This window comes from Cephus cinctus, unplaced genomic scaffold, assembly GCF_000341935.2.
Source record: "Cephus cinctus unplaced genomic scaffold, Ccin1 Ccin1_scaffold0690, whole genome shotgun sequence".
Taxonomy (NCBI): domain Eukaryota; kingdom Metazoa; phylum Arthropoda; class Insecta; order Hymenoptera; family Cephidae; genus Cephus; species Cephus cinctus.
In genome coordinates, this window is record NW_014333313.1 from 2093919 (window position 1) to 2113579 (window position 19661).

At 36.4% G+C, this 19661-nt stretch overlaps 3 protein-coding genes across 12 annotated transcripts; 1 reads left to right on the forward strand and 2 right to left on the reverse strand.

Moving 5' to 3' along the window:
• Positions 1-718: 718 nt before the first annotated feature.
• On the reverse strand, positions 719-12881 carry LOC107269773 (PH-interacting protein). 8 transcript variants are annotated; one of them, XM_025087141.1, is made up of 24 exons: positions 12607-12881; positions 12457-12515; positions 12355-12384; positions 12085-12144; positions 11138-11288; positions 10953-11051; positions 10524-10861; positions 10302-10456; positions 9898-10215; positions 9310-9727; positions 8966-9191; positions 8533-8857; positions 8231-8441; positions 7898-8146; positions 7594-7815; positions 7134-7512; positions 6607-7018; positions 6299-6529; positions 6033-6213; positions 5688-5699; positions 5384-5549; positions 5165-5314; positions 4805-5074; positions 719-4738 (listed from the first exon to the last, which is right to left on the reverse strand). In XM_025087141.1, exons 1-24 carry the CDS (start codon positions 12647-12649, stop codon positions 4191-4193), a joined length of 5253 nt encoding a protein of 1750 aa, XP_024942909.1. In that variant the 5' UTR covers positions 12650-12881; the 3' UTR covers positions 719-4190. The 8 variants fall into 8 exon arrangements, with proteins under 8 accessions (XP_024942909.1, XP_024942906.1, XP_024942904.1 ...); XM_025087138.1 differs by having other exon boundaries at positions 719-5074; positions 8231-8426; XM_025087136.1 differs by having other exon boundaries at positions 719-5074.
• LOC107269781 (dehydrodolichyl diphosphate synthase complex subunit DHDDS) lies at positions 11784-16229 on the forward strand. Of its 3 annotated transcripts, none has more exons than XM_025087143.1 (6): positions 11784-12007; positions 13823-14618; positions 14710-14871; positions 15021-15169; positions 15239-15423; positions 15720-16229. In XM_025087143.1, the coding sequence occupies exons 2-6, from the start codon at positions 14458-14460 to the stop codon at positions 15942-15944; spliced, it is 882 nt and encodes a 293-aa protein (XP_024942911.1). In that variant the 5' UTR covers positions 11784-12007; positions 13823-14457; the 3' UTR covers positions 15945-16229. The 3 variants fall into 3 exon arrangements, with proteins under 3 accessions (XP_024942911.1, XP_024942912.1, XP_015599506.1); XM_025087144.1 differs by lacking the exon at positions 11784-12007 and adding an exon at positions 13193-13315; XM_015744020.2 differs by lacking the exon at positions 11784-12007 and having other exon boundaries at positions 13539-14618.
• Positions 16230-16361: 132 nt separating this feature from the next.
• Positions 16362-19618, reverse strand: LOC107269777 (protein Hook homolog 3). The gene has a single exon (XM_015744015.2). The coding sequence runs from the start codon at positions 19190-19192 to the stop codon at positions 17075-17077; it is 2118 nt and encodes a 705-aa protein (XP_015599501.1). The 5' UTR covers positions 19193-19618; the 3' UTR covers positions 16362-17074.
• Positions 19619-19661: the final 43 nt, after the last annotated feature.

Consider the following 19661-nt stretch of genomic DNA (forward strand, 5'->3'; position numbering starts at 1 on the left):
CTCACGTTCATTTTTGAGCCGATTACCACTTTTCATATTTTTTTACAAACTTAGGTGACTAACGTTTCCTCATTTGTGCCAGCCAAATGTCACGTACATTGAAAGCATAATAATTATCGATACCAATCCTGCTGTAGGTTGTACTCTGATAACATGTAATAAAATTATATAGAAAAGTATGTCGCAATCACGATCATCAATTGTGGGCTATTAAACTATTGTTTACGAACATCTCTGTCGAGTACTGGCCAACGACACTGATACCTGAGAGCTCGACGTTTTGCAAATCATTGTCTGTAATTACCAAAAAGAAAGAATAAGGTACGAAGAGTTACATAGGAGGATGAATGTTACATTTCTTTCTATTTCGCTGAACACGTCACTTTTTCGCTCCTTGTATGTAAATATACAAGGAGACCAAAAAAAACAACCGAGCGACAATGCCATCGCATAATTATGACGTAGTAGTCGAGTTCGCAAAATGAAACACAAACATTTATGCTCATCGTAATAGGAAAACCGCTGTACGGTGTTGGTTGCAAGATTATATCGCGCAAAAATTTGTATATCTACTTGGCTCGCTTGTGTATTTAAATAAATTATTGAAAACGCGAGAATAGAGTCATCCGTAGTATATATAGTAAGATTTATTGTACACGTGACATATCGTCATGATAATATCGTATAATATAAATAGTGAGGAAAAAGAAGAAGGAAATTATGAAAATACATTAAACTTGTATCTCGTAAGGACCAACATTCCTGTTACGTTATTCCTGACGATGATAAAAATGCGCGTGGTCCACCCTTGTACAAATTGTTAAGTTGACTAATAAAGAAGACACACGTACACGCTATTATACGCAATCGTACCTTTATCCGGAATATAATAATAATATTAATCAATAAGAATAACTAAGGATACCAACGTGGTACCGAACTGACAGACTGAAACGATGAATAGTGGATGTTGATATGTTATATCAAACGCCCTGCAATAATAGTTCACTTCATCTGTTATCAGGTAATACGAGCGATTTGCAAATCATGATTATTCGATTCAAATTATTTTATGAGAAAGAGCAAGAGAATCATTTGTATGAATGAATAATGAAAGACCTAATCTAATTTAAGTTGCTTATTTACTGGGAAATAAAGTCGCAAACTTGCGTTATTGCGATGATCAATGATTAATCATTTATAAACAGAAGAAGAGTACAATGAAAGAGATACCAAAAGAGAAGTTACTTTAAGTATGTTTTTAAGTGGATGTATTATGCAGAAACTCATGTAAAACATGTAATCGGTACGATGAGAGGACTATTACATAAAACATATAGTGGACGATGCCTTCTTCTTTAATTTTAACTAGAGTTTATTATACTTGACATTCGCTTGGAATTTGACTGAAGTTCATATCATTGAAAAAAAAAGTAATGAATACACCACTAAAATGATTAAGAGGCTCTTACGCTTGAGGCGGCCTCTTTTTACTCTCAAGCTCCCCAATAAAAACTCGTACTCTAAACGGAACCAAGTGTTGAGAAAAAGATGTGACATCCATTTGTTATTCTATTTGGGTAATCATCAAATATTTTATTACAGCAGCAACTAGTTTGTCTAACATTAGAAGAGGTAGGTTGTTTTTATGTGTTATCCAGATTTCGCCATAATTGGACCTAATGGCGGAAGTGATGATATAATAATAAAAAATAAATTATACTGCGTCAGTATTAAATTATCATAAAAGAGAATAGGGGGTGAAGAATGGGCGGTGCAACAATTTTTCAACAATTTGAATAATGAAATCGCTCGATTTCCTTGGATTGTTTGCAAAACGAATGAGAATTTAGTGGTGAGATAACTGATACAGGTTATCGTTATCAAACGGTATCGTAAGTTTTTATTAGTAGCGGTGGGACGCAAAACTATACTGTACATAAACAAAACACGCTGGTTGTGTTGTCAACGTTAGAACCACCGTGGAAACGTGCGCTAGTCCAAATTATAATAATAATTATTATTATTAATGAATGTCACTAACTCGTCTAATTAAATCATTGAAGAGACTTATATACGGAAAATTACATTAAATCAAGAAATAAGTAGTTCACCATATTAGACCCTACGTTAATTGTCGCTTAAACACAATCATAATAGACAAAGGTAGCGGTATTATAAAATGATAACAGTCTCAGTTGAACGACGTCTGAGCTACCGGAGTCTACGTGATATGCTGCCCCTTTCAGTTAATGCCTTGTTAAAAAAATAACCATCGTAGCCCTAGTTATCAATATTTATATTATCATTATCATATATCCGATATTCTTAAGCTAATATCACAATGGCTTGAGACAGTCAAGACTTCCAATAGTTGTGCACAAACATTATTTTCGTAATCCATATTTTTTTTTTCTTCTTGATTTAAACTTCAATCCATAAATTTTATACATTAAATATATAATGCAAGTAGATCTATGTTACATACGCTTGTCCTATACACATAAGAAATAGCAAAATAAGATCAAACAATTCGCCCATTCATCATAATTGATACTATTCTGTATGCTTGCATTATTATATATTTCCTTTTATTCACGCATTTTGGATTGTAGAGGTACTTTGAATTTGCTAAAAAGATTGAAGGAAATTGAAGAAAATAACAATTCGTCAGCAGTTATATCGTGTCCATGAGAACAAGTATGGATTCCAGAAGGCGAACAGTCCTGCCCGCCATTGGTCTTAAACATAAATGTTATCAGATTCTCCGTAAAATTTACATTGCAGCATTTACATGTTATGCTGTTTATCTCCTAACTTATTGAAACATTTCCCGCCTAACGTAGACGTATCAAATGACTTAACAGTTACAATAAACTAATTATTAGCAACACATTTTCTATTTATTCAAATTGTTTCATCAGAACTTTTTTTTACTCGTCACTTTTTGTCTCCTACTATACGCTCGTGGCAGTGTTCTTTTAAATCAATAATTACAATGCGTAAAGACACTGCCCCTCGTCTGTTTTCGCCTTGCCAGCCGCACACCTAACTTTACTATCATCTATCTTGTATTACAAAAGGAAATTAATTCTATTTTACAGATAAGTACCTGGTACGAAATGTATAATTTACATTAATGCTCAATATTTCAAGTGGTGTCATTACAGACACAGAGGTCGTCGTTACGCAGTGGTTGATGAGATATCACTTTTTTTTGCTAAAGTTCTTCACGAATTCATGTAAGCATCGTTGCATTAAAGTTCATATAGCAATTTCATCTGCAATGTCCATATGACGAGAAACGGTGTACGAATTATTTTCAGTAGTAACTCCGTTAAAAAATTGCAACGTTATCATTCTGCTGATTCCATTTACAGTAATTATTTCGTTGAAGTTGATTTTCGCGAGTGTCGCGATTACGTCAATATGAATTATAATCGTATTTACAATATTAAATGACTACCGTATGTAGCTGCTTAAAAAGACAATGGTTATTTATTCCACTTGCGTTTTGGCAGAGTTAAGCAAAGCGACGGAGGTCTCAATGGCAATGTTTTTCCAGAATTGTTTACTCTGCGCGATGCTTGGATTTTTCACGCCTCAAACCCCTCATTCGGGTTACCTTAGGCAATATCGATGATCTCCATTATTCCATGCGATCATGTGTCTCTATGCGTGACAACGAATAGAAAGACTTGTAAAAGTTATGCGATTTACGCCAAAGTGCGCTAAAAGTATTTCTAAGATAATATTAAGAAGATATTAGATCTCTTTGAATTTTCAACGTCAGGAGCATTCAACGAACATGTTAAAGTTGCAAGGATAAAAAGATTCATTTCCTCTTCTGACATTATTCATCACACATTCCTAAATAGTACGTTAATTAATAAATGTGTATTAACTTAATGGACGATACTCATAAATTTGTAATCTGTAATTACTCACGCGACACTTCACTTAACGGACCATTAGTGTTTAATAATTTCTTGAAAGATCCAATCAAAGACACAATCACACCATAGAATAAACATCGCGTATCCTACGACGCATAACGTTCGCAATTAATTGTTTAAAGAAATTAAATTTCACCGTCACCGTCTTCTCTGCGACTCCCTTCAGACATTCCTAGAAAATCTTATTAAGAAGTCTCAAGTATACATTTACCTGCACTAGCATGAAAAAGGCCGCTAGGGTGATTCCAGGAGAAAGGCACGTGCGCGTGCTGTCATCTTGCGCACCCGCCCTCTACTGCTTATACTAATGCCGGGTTCGTGTAAGCTCTCATCACTTTCCTCAGCATAGTAGCGCCGTTTAACTCTACGACGATTTCTAACTGGCATCGTTCCACTCTCGTCACTCTCTTCGTTGTAACGTGGTCGTTTCCCAGTACGTCGGGAGTGCTGCGTGGCTTCTGGGCTATTGGAGTCCCTAGACATCCGTGCCTTCCTCTGGGACCTGGTCCTCTCGAATCCTTTATCAGAATCCTCATCAGAGTCCGAATCCGAAGCGTTGGAAGGTTGCTGCGGTGCTTCGTCTTCTTCGTCGCTGTCACTTTGTGCATTGTTGCTTCTTTCTTCCTCCGATTCGTCCTTTGTTTCCGGTACGGATTCTTGTACCGGTGCCAACTTCCGAGACCTGGTTGAATTCCTCTGCACGACCTCTTCTTCGCTCTCGTCTGTCGTTTCAGGCTCCAGGAATTGATCTTCCTCATCTTCGTCTTCCTCGTCGTCTGCTACTACAAAGGATTTTGCTTTTAACTTGTTCTGTTTCGAAACTTTACTATTTTTTGCCCGATTCTTACGGGTTTGTTTGCCACGACCTCCGGGTTTATAACTGTCTCCCGAATCACTATCACCACCTCCACTACTCATTGTTTTATTACGTCTTCTAGTTCTTCGCATAGGCGCGCTGTCGCTACTTTCACTCTCCATTGATGCCTCGGATTCACTTCCGTCACTGTCGCTTTTCTTCGTCTTTTTCGCTGCTGCATTTCGAGAAATGCGAAGTCTTATCGTGGGACGTGATGCGCTGCCATTTCGTTTGCTGTGGCCATTTGTCATTCTTGATGGACCTAAAGTAATCATCAAGAAACAATTATGATCTTGGCTCAAAAAGGACATGCAAAAAATTTAAGTTTCTTTAAAATGAGGATGATATGCACCTGGACCATCAGAGTTTTGAGGAACTGTCCTCTTTTGCTTTACAGGTGTCTTATTCTTTTCCTCTTCTTCTTCCTCCTCCTCCTCCTCGTCATTCTCAATATTTACATCCTCATCTTCGTCGCTACTAACTAATTTTGCTTTCGAAGGGCCTAGAATTACAAATATAAAAGTAATTTACGAATTATCAATGAAGATATATATAAATAATGAATATTCACCAGCTCCGTTTGTCAAGCGGACTTTGCCTTTCTGTGCTTTACCCTTTGCTCTTCCTTTGTTTCTACTAGCATTCTCGATACGCCGTCTCGCAGATTTCCAATTGCTAATTATCCTTCGTATATGTTCCTCGAACATAGCTGACAACCTTATTGTCATGGAGTATATCTACAGTGTTAAAAAAAAATATAATAGACAAAAAATTTCATAGCATGACTGACATTTTGGAATATACAAATTCCTATCGCTATTTCGAATTTCAAGATGTGACCTTAAACAACGAGACGGTAGGTGAATGCGACTTACCAGAATTTGTGTCTACATCAAGCAGCAATGTAAGTACACATTTTTATCGTCACTAGTATCAATGATTTTATAATTAAAAATTAAGAGAAAACCGCATGTATCTGTAGCAAAATTGAAGCGGAGAAATAAATCATTTTTCCACAAATAGAATGATATTGTCAGGAACATGCATTCGTATCTACATTCTGGTAAGTGGCCAATTACCACAATGTGAGAACGACAAATAAAATGTTTGATGATATGTGAACAAAAAAAATACTACAGTAAAAATAATTGTTGTACCTGTAGAATTCCTAATTAAAAGGTAATATCTAGCGTCGAATTAAACTTTGAATCAAGACTCACCCTCGAACGCTTATTGGTATTGTAATTTTTGCTATTGGTAAATATCAACTTCATGTCTTTGGCAAATTCTAATGGAGTTTCATAATTTCCTCCCAAAAGATCTTCCTTGACGGTGCGCATATCCATCGGTGTATCAATTATTTGATAATAATCTGGATGCTCTAATCTATCCACAGGCTCTCTATATCAAACAAATATGTCCCATAAGATGTATTGTTCTTCGTTATAAACCCACATGCAAGAATAATTAATATCATATAATTTACCTGAAAGGTATAGAATCTTCACACTGCCATAGACTCTCTAATAATTGCCGGCAGGCTAGTTTCCAATCCTGCGAAATTTCCTGTGAACGTAAGTTTCTACTTGATGTCGGTTTTTGCGTACTCGTGGACGGTCTGTCTTTGTCATCTTCAGCATCTCCATCCGTATCAGAAGAATGATACGTATCTACCAGCTGGTGATAAACGGCCGGAACGTCAATCTCTATAGTTTCTCTGTAATTCGTTAAATATTACATTTATTAAAAAAATATATGTACCCAAAACTTAAGTGAGCAATGAATATCACTTACTTAATAATACGTAGGCATAAGTCCGTAACTATCCTGGCTTGTTTAACGATTTGACTATGCGGCTCATTAAACTGTTCAGCATTAGTCGCCAAGTATCTGACATCAAATTGAGCTGATGTAATCCTTCGATAAAAATGGTTCTCAAACCGAGCTTTGATGGTCGACAAGTCAATAGGATATTCCACAACAAACGCATAAGTGGGATAGATATTGAGATCAACAGGAGCCACGAATGGCTCTGCTATAGCCAGACTCATAACTTGATCCAAACCGCGAATAATCCTACGACATGTTGCTTCCCTGTCACCCATCGGCCATTCCTCTGTCTGCGGTTGATATAACGTCGCCTGTATCTCTTCGGGCAGTACAGGAACTGCTCCGCCAACTTCTGCCGGTAGTCCTGTACCAGATCCAACAATGTACACACTCATTTGATAAAATGATTGACACGCACGGGAAATGCCTCATGTTATCTTGGTTCCATTTTGTTCTTGATCAGCATAATTGAACGGTTTTATAATACTTACTGTCTTCGTCAATAGGCTCGAGATCCCAAGGACTCATTCTTTCAAATTCACCGTTATCCCATCTTACGCGAAAGCACATAAAGAAGGACTCAGGAAAATTCTCGTCCAGGGGTTCCATCGACTGAATCTGTCCCATCCACCAGCCGTCATCTATCATACATCGAAATCTATCGCCCTCCGACCAACTGCGTGCCAATGCCGTTTCGAATGTTTGTCGTAAAACGAGAAAATCCAGTACGTCTGCCATGTCGTGATATTTTATTGTAAAATTATCTCCAGTTAAACGACCGTCTTCATCCATCACAGCTAATTTAAGGCAACAGAGTCGCGGAGGACGTATTTCATACTTAATACCTACGACTTTCACGAATTCCTGTGGCTGCAGAATATTAATTTTCATTATTGTTTTACTACTTAACTTTAAGTTGCAATAAACCTTACTACATTTCACAGTACTTACTCCTATATTCACTTTGGACCATGGCTCGCATCGAGGACCAAGTTCATAGACTTGTTTATTTCTAACTGCGTCTAAATAAAATTGATGACCCTGTCGAAAGTACACTATCTCGTCCCCCATTTGCGGATAGTATGGCGCTTTACGAGGTATAACTTCTGTAAGCCATTCTGATGGCCGAAACGCTTCAGGAACTTCGTGCACGCCATTTGGAACTGTCAATATCTATTTAAACGATCGCGAAGAATGTAGATAATTTTGTGAATCAATATGGAACATGCTGTTTTCTCAAAAACTACAATTTTACCTTTTTTCTAGGTCGTTGACTTCGCCTACGATCGGTATCGCTAGGTGGTGTCACCGATCTTTTTTTAACAGGTTTCCGTTTACTTCTCTTAGGCGGTTCCAAATTTAATCCATGATCCGCAATCCAATCAGAATATTCGCTACTAGAGTCAGAGGTTGAACTGTCCGAACACAGATCTTCCTCATGGGCAGTGGAGTCATTGCTATTACTGCTTGCTGAGCTTGCACTTGTTCCCACATTATCCACATTCTATACGGGCATAGTATGACTTATGTTCATTTTAATCAAGCTAATATTGTAATAACTATAATAATAATTCGCCAAGTAACGTACGTCGTATTCGTCGTCTTCTTGTTCTTCGCCTCTGGTAGCCCTAGTTCTATAACCATGGCGAGTACCTCTGTTTCGTTTACGATTAGCAAGACGTCCTCCAATTCCTCCTGGAGCAGCTATAGCATTTGAGATAGGCTGTGGTCTTCGTCGCATTTCACGTCTCCAATTCTCTAACTCCATCTCTGCCATTGCGTTGCTGAAAAATTGAACACTTTTGAAAAAAACTTTGAAAGATTACTTCTCGCGATAAAATTATTACAGCAACTTCATGGCCTATACAACAATACTGAAAGTGAACGCACAGTTGTCTGAAGTGAGTCTCGCGTATTGCAGGATTTACAGGTTTCGCTAGTATAGGTTTATTCCAAGGTGTTGTATTATCTCTTTGCCAGTTGCCACTGCTCTGTCTAACACCTTCAACATCGCCAGCTCTTCGTAAACCTGGTCTACTGCCACGAGGACTAGCTATTTGACGAACAGGTAGATCTCCCTGATTATCTTCGCGTTCATCTCCAGCAACTTCACCCTCAGCATTAATATTCTGTCTCTGTGCTAAAGCCTCGATCAATCTGTCTATGTTTGATCGTGGCTCCGGTACTGGCAGGCCCTCTATTACTTCTTGCATTCCTATGTGACAGATTACATATTCTGAGAACCAATTTGCAGACGGACAGTAAAATTTGCAAAAAGTATAACTGTTTTTCTAAAAGTGTATTATAATGATTTAGCATTTACCTCCGGCACCAACAGCAATATTTGGAACTAACTGTTCTCCTCTACAGTTCTCTCTACCCGGAACTAAACGCTGTAATGCTGGAGGATAAGGATTGCCGTCTACGTCAACGAGGAACGGCGGTGGCATTAAATGTGGAGCTGTTTGCGTCTGTTCATCCAGAACGTAATGATTGCTGTCCCTGATTAACGGTCTATAATCTGTATGGAAGAACAACTCCTTTGGAACCTATAATAAAAAAATCCACAAGATTCTCAATATCTTCGTTTTACATTTAAATATAATGTTACTTTGTATCCATGAAAGGCTAATTTAATAATAGCAACGATAAAATAATATAACTTACAATTTTCAGTCTTTCAATGCCAGATCCAAATCCATACATCAGTAAGTGGCCATGAGAATCAGTTGCCGCTAACATCGTACCGTCTGGTGACCATTTAGCATCGAATACAGCACCATTGCCTTGACCCTCGATAAAATTCTGGAAACAAGCTATAGGCTCTGTGTTCAACACATCCCAAATAATAAGCTGTCCATCGTGCCCAGCACTCAATATGACTCGAGGATCCATCGGATGAGATTCCAGGACAAACACTTCATCCTTATGGCCTCGTAAAACTTTAACCAGTTCTCCAGTTTTAGCATTCCACACTTTCAGTGAGCTGTCATTCACTGCTGTGATAACCCACTCATCACTGACATCCCAACTAACCATTGTAACCTTTGCTTTTTTATTTGAATCATCGTCACCTTCTGGCTCACTGTTGAAAAACAAGTATGTATGTTACAGTAGAAATACTTGCTTAATAATTATTCTCAGTACACTCAGAGAATCAATAGTATCCACAAAGTATAAATATAACGTGAAGTATTAAATTAATGCAATTTAATAATATGATCAATGTTAATCATTTAAGCCTAGCACACATACCCAGGTAGTTTTGTAGTCATTAAGAGACGCTTATGCATCCATTGCTGTTGTTCAAAATGCCAGACATTTGCAGTACCATCCTTAGAACCTGATATAAACTTAAGACCGCTATGTGCCCACTGAATGCTATCAACAGTATCGGAATGTGATTCGACTTCTAAAACCCGACGCGGACCTTCATCACCCAACATTGCGTAAACTCGCACGTGATGATCTGCAGATCCAGCAGCCATGAAAGCACCACCAGGACTAAACGATGCACAGATCATTTGCGCCTGACCAGGCCTCATTTTTTCATGATACTGAATGGGTTTTGTCCTGAAAATAAATAAAATTATGCTTTTATACACTCTTCTTTCCATGAAACAATAAATCAAATGAAAATAATGGTACGATATACTTACTGAAAAACAGCCCTCTCATTAGGTTTCTTAGTATGAGGCCAAAATGCTACTGAACCATCAGTACTTGTGGATACCAGATAATTCACGCCATTACAAGAAATAGGACAAAAGTTTACGGAAGTGATCATACCGGAATGTCCAGAGAGAACAGCCACCTTAAAAACGAAATTTATATAATCAAACAATTTCTTTGCAAAGTACAAAATAAATTGCTAAACTCACAGGAGACATTGTTTGAAAACACCAGACTCTCAATATTCGATCTAAACTTCCTGCAGCTAAGAGAGTGTTATCGAAATTCACTGCAATATCCATGATCTCAGCAGATGCACCCCTGAATGTAGCTAACAAACGTCCATCTATGGTACTCCATACTTTAACCAGTAGATCGTCAGCACCGGTTATGACGTATTTGCCAGTTCGATCGTATAAAACACAATATACTGCAGACAAATGACCCAGCGTATGTCGATATAATTGCATTTTGCTGTAAAACTTTGTTTGAATTGCCTCGTGTCGACTGAGGGGACCTGAATTCTCTCTTCCCTGGAGTACACGGACTGTGGAATAGAACACCAGCATTCAAATGACATTTAATATCATGATCATCATTGTACACTTCAATACAATATAACATATGTAACAACTTACCAATATTGTGAGTTAACGTACTGGATGGAAGATGGAGGAAAGGCTTTCCTCCCAGCCTTCCAGAGTATGCCATGACTCCACGTATTTGATGTAATAAATCTACAGTTAATATAACGTAATATATAAATTACCATAATATAAAAAGGAGCTGCCATATGTCTGCGATATTTTAATAATGGTACTACCTGCGTGTGTACGCAGTAAGGACTGCCTGCCTGCCCCAAGTAAGGAAATAGCCCCAGGTACACATGGTGGTACTTCTTTTTCTAATACAGGTCCAATACGTGCACATATTTGCAATAAATGATTTTCTCCCAGGTGAGGATACTTTCTTTCCTATTAAAAACCATCATAACGTACAGAACTTTAATTAGCAAGAATCTTACATGCAAAAATTATTCAAGAATATATCAAATCGATAAAACAAGAACAGCAGGCATATACATATAGAAAAAGGACTTATTAATTTATATCCTCTTTCACAGTAATTATAGTTTTAGTGTATTATTTGTACAAATAAAAGCCATACAACTTATAATCTAATATAAGCTTTTGATTATAAAATTACATATCATTTATCCAAAAAATGTTGACACATTCCAATAATATCTTTCTTTAGCATTATTATTGTATAATTGAAGAGAGAAACGTTAAGGTCAGAATATTTGTTCCCCGGCATGATTTTAAATCCTGATTAAAGTAGTTCCCTCTCTTAACCAATCACAGAGAATCCTGCAAAGCATAAGCACACCAGATGGCGCTAACATCATGCATGAGACCTGTTTCTATAAATAAGCCGTGAACATATATATTCATTGATCAGTTCGCACAAGATGGCCGAAGAGAAGAGATCATTGGTGGATTTCTTAAGTGGTGGGGGATCTCTTGTGCAATAGCGATGCTAAGTTTAGGAGGGAGAAATTTACAGAAGGGATAGGAACGGGGTAGTATCCCGATAGGGGTACGTTATTTGCCCGTGGAAGGACAGTTTCAAAGAATGAACTATTTAGAGATGCGTCCTATCCATTTTTCAATAACTCAACGCCGAGGAAAAGGTGCATAATGACCTAATTACTAGAGTCATCAATGCGCAATTGACACAAAGCACAAAGAACGCAAAGTCATTACTTACCAATTCTTCAAATGTCTGATTATGGGTATTTCCCTCCCAATCAACCCTCTGGGGCAAAATCTGCACAAAAATAAGATACTTTGTTATGACAACTGATTCATGGGGTCAAAATCGCGGGGGTCGCGAACATCGGATGCACGTCGAAAATTGAGGTCATCGACCTTGCAATTCTAATGTTTTGACAAGCAGAAACCACGTGCAAACCATGTGGAGCCACTAGCTGTGTACAGTGACCCCCGGCAAAACGTCAACTCAAACCAATCGTCTTACCTTAGCCCGCTCTAATTCGCGCTTGAGCGTCTGAAAAAAGTGAATTTTTCATGAGTGTCAATCGGGGTAGTTATGTGGAGCTTTAATTCGAGTGGTACTCACAGTTGCGATCTCTCGACAGGGCCCGGCCGCCAGGAATTTCGCGATCAGGAAGTACAGCTCTGCAATAAAGGAACGCTGGTTAGGAACAAATCGCGTACACGCTCTCTCCGTTGCGGACGGTCAGGGTGCCTCATCGGCCTCATTTGTTACCTGGTGCTATCGCGGCCTCGTTCCTGGACACGCCGGCCTCCATTCCGCTCGGCGAATCGACGATTATTCACTCACAGACCAAGAGAAACATTTATTTTTTCGGGTCATAGCGCGGCATTACCATTTCAGATTTCATTTCTCTCTTGCGAGCCCTCGACCGCGTCACGAACACGCACGCTCACCTCCACTGCGAAAAGTAGTTCCGACCCACGCGCCACACTCCCTTCTCTTCGTTATCCAGGAACGTAGATACTTTTTCGGGAACCATGGGTCTATTGACAAGATCATTAAATTCAAAATTTTTTTCTATATTTTAACCTTTTTTTTAATTTTATATCTAAAAATACATATCAAAATTTTTGTTTGCTTCAATATAATTTGTGTCTGATAAGCTAGCTTTTTTACGAAAAATGATTCACTTAAATTATTGTGGAATCAACCTGAGTTGTGAATAGTTGAAGAATGTATATTTTTTTGAGATCTCATGGGCCGATGCTGACGATACCTCTAAAATATTTACTATACATTATATGAAGTATTGCAGCGGGTAGATAAATGTTTTTACAAGTGTATTTTCAAATCGTCGAGAGAATCAAAGTAGAGGGCGATGAGAATCTTTGTGAATTTTTACTAATATATTCCATACTTATTCCTAAATATGGGAATTCAATAATTAAACCGAGTTTAAAACATTGGTTGGATATAAACTGTAAACAATAAAGACTACTTACTACTCATATAATCTTAACCTATACTATTGGAATTTGTTGTATCGGCCATCAATACTTAATCAAAAGTACATTTAATAATGATGAAAATTAATTAATTTATATAAATTACGTTACTGATCAGTCTAAAAAATTATTTTGAATATAATTCGCTCTTAGCAATTATGTAGTTTTAAGAAAGTGTCACATGTGAATATTTGAGGACTTGAGTTTATTAAAAGAAATATATAATACATCTTATTACGCTGTAATTGTATGTGTGCACTGAGAGTCTGTGTACTAAATTTTTAGAACTATTTGCGTAAATTATCAAAAATGATTTTGAATAATCAGCCCCCCCCCCTTCAGTGGTGCCCTAAATAGCAGCACCCTTTCCGACAAAAATAATGTCGACCCTGAGGGAAAAAAATTCATAATATCTGGAATATATTATTACTAATAAATTTTTTAATATTAATAACATTATCAAAACAGCGATTTTCTTGCAGCTAAAAGAAAATACTATTTTTCGGGAAGTTACTGGATGCAATCGTAGGCGCATTAATACAAGTACCGGAAAGAAGGAATCATGGAGAGATACGTTTCAAGATGGTAACCCAGAAAATATCGGACAGAATTGTAGGTACATGCGCAGGTAGCATATGAAAATTTCTGAGATCTTCGATATTTCCGGAAATATTCCAGTAAACCTAAAAATGGGCGATACGTGATGGAAATTTTCATGTAATCTTCAAAATATTTCGATGCTCCTTACCGCTTAGAATTACATCTGAACCGATGAGAACCTTCTGAATTTTGTTCATACAGTAAATGAGATACGTGTCGGTGATTTGATACTCTCGACGTGTACCTTGTCCTCTGTGGGGTTTAGTTGTGTCACGTCAGTCACTTGCAACTGTTTGCTAATGATTTCGCGTAAAGATGAATTGAGACCCATTTTCTAGTGTATTAACAGCCAATAATATAATAATTGTTGTACAATTTTGAATTATTAAATGTAATAAACTTTTTTCATAAGAATCACATGTTTGAACATTTTTCAATTATCATTTTGTAAATCAACACTGACAGTAGAAATTACGTGATTAAATAGAACCTATTGATTGTGAAGTAAAATAAAATTATGTCTTGGATAAGAGAAAATACTTTGAATTGGATTCAGTTTTTGGCTGTTAAAATTATAAAAAGTGGAGGTGTTCCAAAACATGTAGCATTTATTATGGATGGTAATAGACGTTATGCAAATAAGAAACGTGTTGAAAAGGTGGAAGGACACACTAAAGGGTCAGTACTGTAAAAAAATATGTAATAGAATTTATATACGTAATGTTTATATTGAATTAATATGACTGAGAAATGCATTTTTAATCTTCAGATTTGATAAACTTGCTGAAACACTACAATGGTGCTTAGATCTTGGTATACCTGAAGTAACAGTGTATGCCTTTAGTATAGAAAATTTTAAGAGAAGTAAAAAGGAAGTAGATGGTCTTATGGAACTTGCCAGACAAAAATTTCAAAGAGTTTTAGATGAGCGGTATGTATATTTTATATTACGAGTCTAGTTTTGATAATCAGTTGTATAATATATCTAATGAAGAACTACAAACTCTATATTGCCTGTTGTATTTATTAATAATTAGTATCTTGAAAATATAATTCCACATAGGTCTCATACAATTTTAGGGAGATGCTGATGGAACATGGTGTATGTATTCGCGTAATAGGAAATTTATCACTGTTGCCCGAAGATCTTATCCAAACTATTACCAAAGCCATGTACATTACTAAGGATAATAACAAAGCATACCTCAATGTGGCTTTTGCCTATACCTGTAAAAATCTTGATCTCCTAATGACTTCAAATTACAGTAAACATTCCATATACAGTTAATCTTTTTTAGCTAGAGATGAAATAACACACGCAGTTAAAGATGTCGTTGAAGGTGTTAAAGCTGGAGATATTCTTCCAGAAGATATTAGTGAAAAGTTAATGTCAGAATGTTTGTATACTAACTGTTCTCCTGAACCTGATCTATTGATTCGCACCTCTGGGGAGGTCCGTTTCAGTGACTTCCTCTTGTGGCAAGTAAGTTGTTTATAATTAATAGTTATTCAATCTGCAATGCTTAAAATATTGTTAGTATTTTCAAGAATTTACTAAGCATTAAAACAAAATTAACAAACCTATTCTTAAATATCCAAAACGTTTGTTATACAAATTATTTTTAGATGTATATATTTCATATAAATAGATGTACAGATATATTTTTATCAAATGTCAAATAAAACTTCCCTTCTTGAACAAATAATTATAAAATTATTATATCAAATTTATTACAATTTATCAAAAATCAATCCTTATACTTATCAAATTGATTCCAGACAACTTGCAGTTGCATTTATTTTGCTGATGTACTTTGGCCAGAGTTTAGTGTGTGGGATATGCTAGCTGCAGTGTTCTACTATCAAAGGTCTTCCTCTGATTTGGAGACAACAAAACAAGAACAGAGTAACAATGTAGTAAAACATACTAATAGAGTAGCTACGTATATTAATAAATTGCAACGGAAAAGGGAAAATCTATCTCTAGCAGTGGTACAATCATAGCGGAAATAATATTGATATAATTTCAATATTTAAAGCGGCATATTTTTATATCAATGTATAAATATTATATATCTGAGCAACAAAAGATTAGTAAATGGGTATAAATGGGTTATCCTATAACTGTATGATACAAACGATGCACTTCGTAATATTGTATATTAGTTATATAATTATATGTATCGTATGCAATGTGTAAAACGATTTGTAATCGTATTATCGTACTAGTAGCGAACCTTATGATGCGTCAGGAAATAAATGATTGACACTTACAGTGATCATTGATAAGTCTTGTAAACATTTCTTTTGAAATCGTAAGCAATAAGCCAATTAATATATTTATATATGAGGTCTTTTATTTGTATAAAAAATCCGACAACAAATTAATGAAAAATAAAATCACTGAATAAAATATAAAAATATTCTTCTAATCCTTGGTGTGGAATTTATTTCATTACTTTTACAAATTTCAATCTCTGATTATTATTAAACCTTTATATTTTTGATACTAGTACAATTAAATCATATGTTAATATTGTCTATGGGCATTCTTTCCTAAGTCACAAATGTTCTTTTATATATTAACTAAATATATCTTTTATTTTTCTTTAGTTTACAGTACTAATTTAACATATAACTCGTTACTAGCAATAAATCACAAAATAAAATGTATAATATTAAAATGATAACGATATTTTAAAGAATAGTTATGGTAATCATGATTCCTACAGCGGTTGATATTTATCACACGACTGCGGGTTCATTCCAATAAATAAATATTTGTCGTGACAAATATCGATAATAATATAATTTGCAACGCAACGACGTAATTACGACTCGTAATAAATACGCAAATACGTAAAATATTTGAAAAATTTCTCAAGTGTAAGTTCATTACCAACGTTTAAAGAATAGCAAAAAATGAATTGCCATGATAAAATCGATCCTTTCAAAGAATTATCCCTTACATATTTACAAAAACAATGATGACTAAAATCCACCATGATGAAAAATAACCACATTACAGAATAAAAAGTACTATCAGTAGGAACTGTAGTACTCATGTACTCGTCTGTGCTGTAAAAAATACTGAGTTCTTTGTACAGAATTCGTACAAAAATGTATATACGAGATTATTTCGAGTTATAAGGTGGATGGAACGATCGACGAGCAGAAGGTTGCCGTTGTCTAGCTAGGAAGGATTGTCCTTGTCCAGGACTGATAGCAGCAAGACGTTGATCAACAGCTTCCCGATGACAAGTTGCTCCCAAACGATAAAATGCTGTAAGCATAAGCTTTTCTTCCATCTCCCGGATAACTTTACTCTCTTTGTACGAACGATTCATGTCCTCGATGATCTTACGCTTTTCCATTATCTGATTGCGCAGTAGTTGCAATTCGGATGCTGGCAAACTATTTTGTTTAGGGTCCAGACTCTTTATGACATTCTTAGCTTTTTCTATGTATTTCTTGTAACGCTCTTCCAATTCCGTGTTCTCATATTCCTTGCGCGTAATAGATTCCTGTAGTGCACATGCCTTTTGTTTTTGAGTTTGTAATGCAACGTCTTTCTCCTCCAACAACAAAGTTATACGTTCACGTTCCGCTAAAGACTTTCGTATTTCGTCCTGCAGTTGGGCAATTTTTTGCTGAAGACCTGTGCTATCGGTTTTACTGTCTCCACTTGATTGATTCTCTGTAACTTCTTCTAATTTGTTTTCTAATTCTATTATCCTTTGATTGGCCTTGCGATTCTGACCTCTTAAAGTATTGAGTCGCTCTTCAGAGTCCTCCAGTAATGCTTGTACCGATGGCAGCTTATCCTCATTTCCTTTTTGATTCAGTTTTAGCATTTTATTTTCATGCTGCAAGCGCAAGAGTTTCTCTTTCATTTCAGGTAATGCCATTTCTGTACTTGCGACGCTATTCATTGTGGATGGTTTAGCATTGTTTTCAGTAGCTTGAAGTTGCGTACACCTTAATTCTTCATTAGTTTCTTTTAGTGCATCCCTCTCTATGACCAGGCGATCTCGTTCTCGCTGCACAGCATTAAGTCTGGCTTCCATTTTCTTTGCTTCAAATTCAAGTTTATCAGACTTGTTAATCTCCTCGTCAAGCTTGTGATGAACCTCAGTTAATTGTTTTTTGCAGAGTTCCAAATGATTTCTTAAGACTGTTGCCCTTTTTGCTTCTTCTTCGTATTCCATGTTGGACTGCATGTATTCCATATTTTTATCTTCTAGCATTTTCACCTGTCTTTTCAAATCACTTAAATCTTCCATCTTCTTTTTATACGATTCAATAGTCAATTCGTATTTATCTACTTTATCTGCAGTTTCCCTCAGTGCATCAACTTCATCTTTCAAACGATTAGATTCCTCTGCTGCTTTCTGTAAATCTTCTTGTTTTGATTGCAATTCTAGAACTTCTTTTTCTAAGAGTTCCACTTTCAATCTGTAATCGTCTCTCGACGTTTCCATTTTAAACATTTCATCCTTCAGTGCCTCAACTTGCTTGCGGAGACCAGAATATTTTAAACTAGATCCAGTGTCCTCAGGATTTTCAAATTCTTCTAAGCGGTCTTGTAGTTTTTTATTCTCTACCATCAAACTTGCTTTTTCCTCTTGCAGAAGGGATAGTTGTTGATCAAGTTCATGGCATCGTTGTGCTAATTGGTCCCTGGTATCAACTGCAACTTGTAATTCTGCTAATAATCTCTGTTGAGCACTGTCTCCTAAATCCAAAGTTTCAAAATTGAGACTAGCGCCAAGACTAAGCCTAGGGCCATGCATACTTCCTTCCAGTTCTTGTATACTCTGCATAATAACTTGTTGGACAGCTTCTTCCATTCCCATAATACGAGTTATATATTGTTGTTTCTGATTACAGTTAACAGCACATCCTAAAACAAGCTGTAATAATCGACACAACTCTTGATTATCACAATGCTCTCCGATCTTAGTAGCATCTGGCTTAACATATCCAGCAAGTTGTTGATTTAAACATTCTACATAGTACTCAGTAACAGCCTCAACAATCTTCTTTAAATTGGATACCTTTAGACGCCAGTTTGTACCTACGTCTGTTTTGATCTTAGCTCGCCAAGCTGCTGTAAACCATTCTGGTGCTATTTGAGCTAATGCTTCAGCAAGTGCAACTCCATCACTTATATCTTCAGCTGAGCCGTGAGAGGCTTGTAGGTTGAAGGTATCCAACCACTTGATCAAACTTGTTAAGTGCTGATCACTCATATTTATCTTGGTAATACATTCACTGTCCAAAAGTATTTTTAAAAAACTATCAAAACTGATAGTTACGAAATTATATTTCTGCGTTTGTTTGGTCCAGCAGGTCTTATTCTATGTCAGCGCATATCGATACGCATGCATATCGACGTATACTCTTGATTGCTTGCAAAGAATACAGAATACACTGTATTCATCAAAGGAATCCTGAGAAACCGTACCACTATTTCGAGGTGGAGGCCTCGTTATTGCTCTTAGCTGATGTCACCGTGGAACATGGTAGAACAATTCCACTACATATGAGGTGTACTAACACAAACTTATCAGCTGGACTGAAACTTCAAACGTTTTTGGTCCTGCATGTTTTTCATTATATTGTCTGATTTAACATTATTGAAACTACTTTACCCTCTCAATGCGAGGTAAGTGCCAAAGTAACTACCGCCACAGCTACCGACTGTAAATAATATCGTTA